The 8,659-nt window shown below is 45.7% G+C and overlaps 1 protein-coding gene across 2 annotated transcripts in view; it reads right to left on the bottom strand.

Moving 5' to 3' along the window:
- The window catches only part of MB21D2 (Mab-21 domain containing 2), a 110,937-nt gene extending 105,128 nt beyond the window's left edge, over nucleotides 1–5,809 (bottom strand). The window contains exon 1 of one of the 2 annotated variants that reach the window (XM_036851722.1): nucleotides 5,090–5,809. In XM_036851722.1, coding sequence (XP_036707617.1) covers nucleotides 5,090–5,300 — 211 coding nt within the window. In that variant the 5' untranslated portion in view covers nucleotides 5,301–5,809. The remainder of the gene's footprint in view (nucleotides 1–5,089) is intronic. The other variant, XM_036851723.1, reaches the window with a different exon arrangement.
- Between the last annotated feature and the right edge of the window lie 2,850 nt (nucleotides 5,810–8,659).

Consider the following 8,659-nt stretch of genomic DNA (forward strand, 5'->3'; position numbering starts at 1 on the left):
CCAATGGGTGGTCCAACAAGGCATCATAGGAAGCCCAGGGATCATCAATGGTTCCAGGGCTCTTCCGTCATGAAGGGCAGCAAACGCCCAGAACCCTGGAGGGAGAATTGAAACCAACTCAAACCAGAAGCAAAAAAAAATGTTCAGAGGGACTTCCCTGCCCCAGATGCATAATGTTTTCAGAGCTGGAACAGACTTCAGAGATGACATCCATTATACAGATACCACAGCACATTAGTGACTACAACACTAAGGAACCTACCAAGACTTGGAGACCCACAAAGCAAAGATTCACAATAAATTCCCTCAGTAAAGATAGCTGGATGGATTCATTAAGGAAAAGTGACATTCAAACACTCGAAAGACAGGGCTTCAAAATGGCCTACTCTGTAGATCTAGAAAGTACCTAAAAATACAGTAGTTCCGACAGCACTCAGAAACACCACAACCATGGGCCTGAAAGGAGACAAGAGTCAGCTAACTATTCTCTTAAAGTTGATGGGCAAAGCAGAAGAGGGAGGGGGTCTCCACAGGCCCATATGAATTAAAGTTTTTGCTCATTATTTTATCCTTAGGACCCTGCATACTGCTTGGCAAACAGTATAACATTCAGTAAATATTTGTTGAACGCATGAAAGTAAGAAAGACAGGCCAAAAGAGACCATCTCTGCTCCTGCAGGCTAAGCAGGGTACTGAGTATAGCATTCCTCACGGGGTGGGGCCTTTTTGGTTGTCTGGCCCAAGAGCGATAGAAACTGATTGCCCATACAGTGGAAGGAACATGAGCTTTCGAGTCAGGAATACTTGGGTTCAAACTCAAACTCCGTATGATCTTGGCATAAGTACTTGACCTCTTTGAGCCTCAGTGTTTCATCTTTAAAGGGGGATTAATACCACCTACTTCACCTCTAAAACAGGCATGATGGTATTTATCCTTACAAAGTTTCTGGAAGAAAATTACATGAATATATTTATGCAAAGTAGCTAGCACAAGGGCCAGCATACAGTATGAACTTAACAAATGGCAATGTGGGTTGGAATTAATCATGCCCTCTCCAGCCAGAGCCTATATTCTCCTAGGTCACCTCTAATTATACTCTATAGTCTTTCTGATAGGAAGCTGCAGAAATAAATTCCAGTGTAAGTTCACTAGATTTTCTAACAATGCCCATTTCTTTAAATAAATAATAAAATCATGTATACATTCCTTTTCAGTTTACAAAGTAACTTCATATTCACACACATAATTCTGAAACAGTGCATTACTATTATTCCATGTTTAATAGATGAAAATACTATTATCTGTGTTTACTGGATGAAAAAACTAAGACCACCTAGCCAGCAAGAGGCAGACTGAGACAGGAACTATAGATTTTAACATTTTATCCTAATGACCATCAGTTTCTTAACCTGAAATTCAAACAAATGATCTTTCTACGGAATAAAATACTCCAACTCAGACTGCTCCAGAACTCATGTCAAATGCTGACTGGATTACCCTAATACAGCTGAAATCAGAAACAAATTTCTGAAAGAAGAGACAATATTTTTTTTTTAAACAAAGCCCCTCCTCTGGACTTAATACATCAATTCTTGATAGCAAAAGACTTAGAATCGGGCCAAGAGAGTTTTGGCAACATCTCTTCCATTTATTAGCCATGGGACCCTGGATGATTCTTAACCCTAGTAAATTTCAATATCCTCATCTGGTTAATGGGAAAGCAATACCACTCCTAAGGTTGTGTGAAGTTCCTGGCACGGAGAAGGCAGTCAGTAAGTGATAACTACTCTAATGGCCACACCATGGTACCAACCATTTGGACTGAAGGGGAAGCGACTTATTTCTTCCTGGCTCTTCTAGCTTCTTCATAACCCCTGTTCTGCATCTGTTCAATGGGCACACAACCAGTCTTCATTCGACCTCACCAGGGAATGAAGATAACAAAAGAGCTGGCAGAGACATTATGCAAATACCAATTATTATTAAAATATTAATGAACTCTGGCAATTTCCCTGAATTTTGATAAACGGTGTTTATTATGCACTGCCAGCCTCTCCCACAATCTGGGCTCTCACATATTAACTAGATAATAACAGCAATCATTCTCCTAAAAGACCAAGGTGTAGAGAAATAAATAGTGAGTCTAGATGACTCCCGCAAATACCTGCCTCTGAAGGAATCAGAATCTCCGGACAAGCAGAGGAGGTCAGGACAGACCATGGACAGCTGGGTGACTGGTAGCAGGCTCATACACAGCCTATGCAGACCCCTGCTTTGATAGGACAGTGGAGTTTCCCGGTGCTGACAGGTCATTGTTTATGACAATAGCCTACCACAACTTTGCTCTTCTGCGTAAAGTTGCCTCCAATCTCGATAAAACAAAAAGGACCTGGGAAGCCGGTGGGCGGGGCGTTTAGTCCAGGCTAACAATCTCATACAGAAAGTGGTGGCCCCTGCCAGCTGCCTAAAAACAGAGGTAGCGTTATCCACAGCTCCCTTAAAGAGGTTTGCACCAAACTCCTCTGCCATTTCGTTCTGCGTGAGGGGATAATGTTTTTAGGCTGCTGACAATCCTCAGGTGCCGCTCATACAGAAGCAGAACAAAGCCAAGAGGACTCACACCCAGCCCCCCAAAAACTCCCAGAAATAAGGGGCTGGCGCCACCCCTGTGAACACCTTAACAAGCTGAGGGTCATTAAGACACATCATTCGCATATTCGTGAAAGACTGTGGACTGCGGCAAGTGAAACAAAGTGCACAAAAAGAGATTTTGTTTTTTCAAGCCAAGCGAAAATCCGCTTTAGGAAAAGTAAATCCACACAGGGACCCTTGCTGTCGCCAAACCTTCACTTGTCTAGAGCCGCCAGCACCTCATTAAAGGAAAGCAGGCAACTCACAAATGAATGCAGCACCACACACAGACAGGCAAGCTCATTTCGCCATCTGCCTTCCAGTGTCCAGAGGGGCAAGAGGCTTAAACGACATGCTCCTGACTTTTCTCTCCCGCAGGTGGAAACATCAAATTCCCAGGGGGCAAGAAAGACTTCTCTTGCAATATCAACTGGGTAAAAAGGAATAAAAGGGAATTTCGTTTACCTGTCAACACCATGCCACTCATGATATTAAACACAAAATAAATTAAGCACCCTGCAATAATTCACCCTTCGTAAAGGCTTTGCGAAATCAGTGTATCAGCCGTGGGGTTAGCACAGGATTTCCTCATGAGCTGGGCACTTAAACTTACCCCTCCCCACAGCCTCCCATTTTCTGTTCCATGACTATCCCGACTGATGGTGACCCAGCACCTTTTCCTAGTGAACGACCTAGGGCAGGAGACATCGGAATTGAGGCCGGTGCTATAACAACACAATGGCAGACTTCCATTATATACGTCAAAGAGAAAGGCCATGATTAAGCAACTTAAATAACTGCCCTGAGCCTTCTCTGTGTAGCCCCACCCTTCTGACAATCACTGTGCTGGTTTTCAGATGTGAAAGCTTTGTAAGCTTCCCACCGCAAGGTTAGGGAGTTATTTAAACACACACACACACACACACACCACATTTAATTCATCTGAATATTAGCTGAATGGTCGAATCTCTCAACGGAGAGCTTTTCAACCCCATACACAACCTAGGATACACTTGGGGAGGAGTGTGGAGCAAAAAGTAAAATCCAGCCCCAAGTTTTAACATGCTTCATCCAACTTCCCAAAGCGTTACTACCCACCGCCGGCACACGTTCAATTTGTATTACCCCCAACCTGGGCTGTGGGGAGGAAGCCAACCGAGAGGTAATACCCGATGATAGAACCAGCAAGGACAGCAGACAGCCGGCTGAAATCCAAGTAGACGGCAGGAGGAAGGCAAAAGCTCAGTCTTCCTCTGTGGTCCAAGACCTTTTTCAATTAAATTTCCCACTACCTGGAAAATTGCCTAAGAATGTATTTGTCGAGCGCACAGAGACACGCGGTAGGGCAGCGTTACACTGGAGTCTCAGTTCTGCGGAGTGTTCACCGCCAGGCCACGTACTGCATGCAGCCAGAGTTGCACCGGTGGAGCGCAAGCTACGCGGGAGGCTCCCAGCAGCGGACACTCACAGCACTAATCCGAACGACAGGACACCTGGGGAGGGGTTCGGTCTCCCCGGCCTGACTCAATTATTTTCCTTTACACAGCATTCAACAATCTGTTAAGGACCTGTAGGTGCCAGGCTGGGGGGTGGGAGGAGCGGCATTATTCTAAACCCGGACGTCGCCGGGTTTCGAAACCCAGGACACCTCTCTCGGCCGGTGCATAGACAGCACACAAAGAGGAAGGGGCTGGCGCTCCTCGAGGTCAGAGCTCTGAGCATGGTCGTCTTCGAGCTGGGAATTAGGAATTACGAGCTCAGCGAGAAGCCCGGAGAAGCACCGGAAATGCTTCCGACCGCTTCAATGGGAAATCTATTTGCAAATCAAAGTTGCAGGAACTCCCTGCGCCCAGCCTACTTGAGCGGGTTACCAGGGAACACCCAACAAGTTTGGCCACCGGGGGCCCGGCTTGACAGCGCCGCGCCGCAAGCGAGACTAGAGAGCAACTTGTCGCTCGGGCGCCGAGCCAGAGCCCCAGGCTGTCTCCGCGCCCCGAGCTCTGGCGATGACCCGAGACTCGGCGTTGGGAAGGAGCAGGTCCGTGTCTCTGGAGACAAATCCCTTAATTGAAAGGCGCAGCCGGTTCTCACCTGGACCGCGCGGCTTCCAGGGGCTTCCCCCAAACAGTGAGACGTTTCACCACGAACACTTCACCTGCGCTCCAGCCCCCCGTCGGTGAGAAATTAACAAAAGAGCCAGCGAACTCGGGTGGAAAAGGGACCCGGCACAAAGTATAGTAGGGAGGGGAAGGAAGGCAGCTCAGGTTGCCGCGGAGAAAGAAGGGAAGAGGCGGAACAGAGATAGGTTATACCCCAGGCACCCGGCTCCGGGAAGAAAATCAAGAAGGAAAGAGCGCGCGAGAAGGGGGAATGGGTTCTTCACCCCGCTTCCCATCTCACACACACACATACACACACACACACACACACACATCCCTCCCTCTTTTTCCTCCTTACCCAGCATGGAAAAGATGAAATCCTTGGCTGTGTGAATCTCCAGTGCTCTCTGGTCGTCATATTCCCGCTGGTCGTGCTTCGTGAATTCTTGGATGAGTTTGTTCAATTCCTCCACCCGAGCTCCCGACCTGAAATCCAGCTCCGGGAACGCAGGCTTGTTGTTACAGCCCAGGGAGGCTGCCTTGCTGGCGGTGGGAGCCGCCATCTTCATACAAAACGCGCCGAGTAGCAGCTCCGCGGCGGCGGCAGCACCCACCCCCGCCCCCCCACCCAGCCCCCCTGGGCCTCCTCCCCTCGCCGGCTCCCTGGCTGTGACCCCGGCCCGTGGGCGGGCTGGCGGGCGGGCGTCTAGGCGGGCGGTTCCGGCTCGGTGCGCTCCGGGCGTCCGGGCTTCAGAAGGATCTGGACTGCAGCGAGAGTGCGTGTGTGGCCCCGACACCCTTCTCTGCGGCCCCACGCCGGCCCAGATGCTGCAGGTCTCTGCCCTCCCCTGGACCTAGCTGGCAACTGCGGTAGCGGTTGTAGAGCCAACCCGAGCCTCCCCCGGGCGAGGAAAGTGAAGTGGAAACAATGTGAAATTCACCAGCTCTGAAATCAACAAGCTGCCGGCTCCGGTGTTACGGAGCCAGCACCAGCGTCCCCCATTTAAAGGGACAGCGCACCCAGAGGAAAGAAAAATAAATAAATGACAGAGGTCTGCGCGCCTATGCCACTTGCCAATCTGTACTCGGGCAGACGAGAGAGGTGTAGACGTATTCTTTCTCTACCTCCACCCCTTTTGGGGGCAGGGCTTGCCAAGCGCGTTCATGAAGGGAGCCTTCCTCTGTCTGATTTTAAGGGCGGTGTCCTGGGCGAGGGCATCCCTGTGGGAGCGTTTCCATCTCTAGAACTCCAAAGCCTTTAGGTGGTGAAGGAACCTGCCTTAAGGAATATAAACCAATCTTCTGCCGTTTCTGCACAGATTGCCAAATATGATATGATTAAGCATATCAAAAAAAGAAAGAGACAATACCCACCCCGTCCCGTAGAGACACGCCCATTAGCCAATAAAGTATCCCAACCTTTGCCCGAGGTAATTAATTTTTCATGGATAACAGCCTATTAAACTTAACATACAATGACTTAATGCGGTTCAGCCCCCTCCAATATAAAAATAGGAAAACTCAAGGGTAGGTGTGGGGGAGGGGGAAGAACAATGAATTGCCCCAGGTTCCAATGAATGTTGAATGACAGGTGAAAATTCTCTCATACAGCAAATACAATTTGAGCACCCACTGTTTGCCAGGCGGAGTGCCAGAATCTCAGGGGACAGGGATAAGCCAAAGGACATGGTTCCTGAGCTGGAGTCATACTCACTTGACAAGGCAGATTCTACTAAGTCATGGTCCTTTAGACAGAATAGGATCTCAGAGGTGTTTTCAGTGTTTATGAGGTTTTTGACTCAGACACTAAGGAGGCCTATTTGTTCTTAGAAAAAAAGGTTATCTTCCTCCCTAATTCTCCAAAATCCAACTCATCTGTATCCCACAGTCCCTGATATGAGATAAAAGCTTTTTCTTACCTGGGTTCTCATGGCCAATAATACAAACTCTTTTGTTCGTCCAGGCTCTGTGGTGCCTTTCCCTATAAAATGGAGATGATAATTCCTGTCTCATATGTTGTTTCAAGGATTACATGAAATAAAGTGGGTCAAGCACTAAGTGCAATACCTGACATAATAAACATCTAATTAAATGTTAGCTGCTACTATTGTTGTTGTTATAAACTTAACTCTTTCCTCTTTCCAACCTATCCACATTGTTGCCATGGTGATTTTTACACAACACAGATCTGGGTATTGACATCCTCCTGGATTTTTCTCCTCTTTACTCCCTTCCCAACTTTATACCAAAGCCAATTCCATAACATGCCTTTTTCGAAAGCCTTCCCTAAGACCCTCCCCCAAGCTGATGGCAACATTTTCTTCCTTAGAACCTCCACTGCACCCTTTCAGAAACTTTCATATGCCTCTGATGAATTTTGGCCCTACTTTATCATTGTTAATGCAAGTTTCAAACTATGAGCTTCCCTAGGATAAGAACTACATCTTACTCATCTTCAGATTTGTCCCTGCAGGAAGGCACTCAATGTTTATTGAACCAAGTGGTGAGTGAAGAACTTTGGCATAACCAGTTAATTTCTTTTGCTTTTGGTTTCCTTCTCTTTGAAACAAGCTTTCTTACCTACTCAATATTAAAGAGGGAGGATACATGTCCACATGAACGCTGGTGCACTGATGAGGGAGCTACTTAAAACTCTGGCTTTTGCAGGTCTGCTATGCTGCCCTGACTTCTCATCTGAGAGGGTATTACCATTAACTGGGCAGTGGGATAAGCTATGCAAGTGGTCGGAACTCCAACACAAATCCATCCACTCCCATCTGTCAGTGCTTCTCTCATGATCAATGGTAGGCATCTGTGAGACAGCTGGCTGAGGCACAGTCATTTCATGGATCAGAATGATCCTAGTTTACCCATGCAAGCAACAACCTCCAACCTAATACAGTTTGAAAGAATTCAGGCAAAAAAGTCAAGACACTTTTTCTTTGTTAATTTCCAAAAGTGTGAATGAGGCAATGCTTCTCCCTTGTGATACTTATATTCATAGAGATAAAGCAAGTAGTTAGCAGGAATTGTGCCTTATTGTGCCTCAGCCCTGGGTTTTGGATGTTTTGAATGAGGGAGTCAACAAATGGTCTCTCTGTTCTTCTACATTTTGTTTACTTTCCATCAGCCAGATCCGAATTCTATGAATCATTGACATTCAGTGAGTCTATATATTTGGAGAATGTCCTAAATAGTAAACTAAATACCTTTTATATGCTCTTATACAACTCTGATAAGATGATATAACTATCCCTTGTCCAATTAGCAAAATAGGGAAAGAGGATCAGACCGGAATTTCCTGAATTGGTCTTTTGGGAGACTTTTTTTTTTTTTTTGGTTTTAAATTTTTTTAAATCAAATTACAAACTAAATACCGAAAACATCATAATCATAAAACAAAACAGGAAACAGGAAAACAAAACATAGCAGGAAATAAATAGAAGTCTAATTTCAATAAATCAAGAAGTAGAGGTATTAAAATTACAAAGATATTCTTTGTAATAATTAAATATAACTAACAAAAACTGAGAATGTTGTGGAAGATGGGACATGAAGGATATTGCAATTGCACTTAATACTTCATATCCCATAGTGAGGAGTCAATAGATGTTACCCAAAGTTGATAAATCAATAGGTAGAAGTTGTAATGGTAACTACAATAAGAGTTAGAGAGAAACTTTCAACAGTGATCACCTATGAGTGACTGGTTATTTTGTATTACTCCCTTTCTACAATTCTTTACATGTGTTTGTATTACTCTTCTAATTTAAAATAATTAGTTTTAAAAGATTGGGATGTCCTTCACAATCCACAGAAACAAAAGAAAAGATCTCTTTTGAAGTATCTTGTTTTGCCAAAGACTGGTTCATCCACCAAATTGGAATTACTTAAGCTGTAAGAAAAACCCATCACTGACTGGGTAGCC

The sequence above is a fragment of the Balaenoptera musculus genome, chromosome 4, assembly GCF_009873245.2.
Source record: "Balaenoptera musculus isolate JJ_BM4_2016_0621 chromosome 4, mBalMus1.pri.v3, whole genome shotgun sequence".
In the NCBI taxonomy this organism is placed as follows: Eukaryota; Metazoa; Chordata; class Mammalia; order Artiodactyla; family Balaenopteridae; genus Balaenoptera; species Balaenoptera musculus.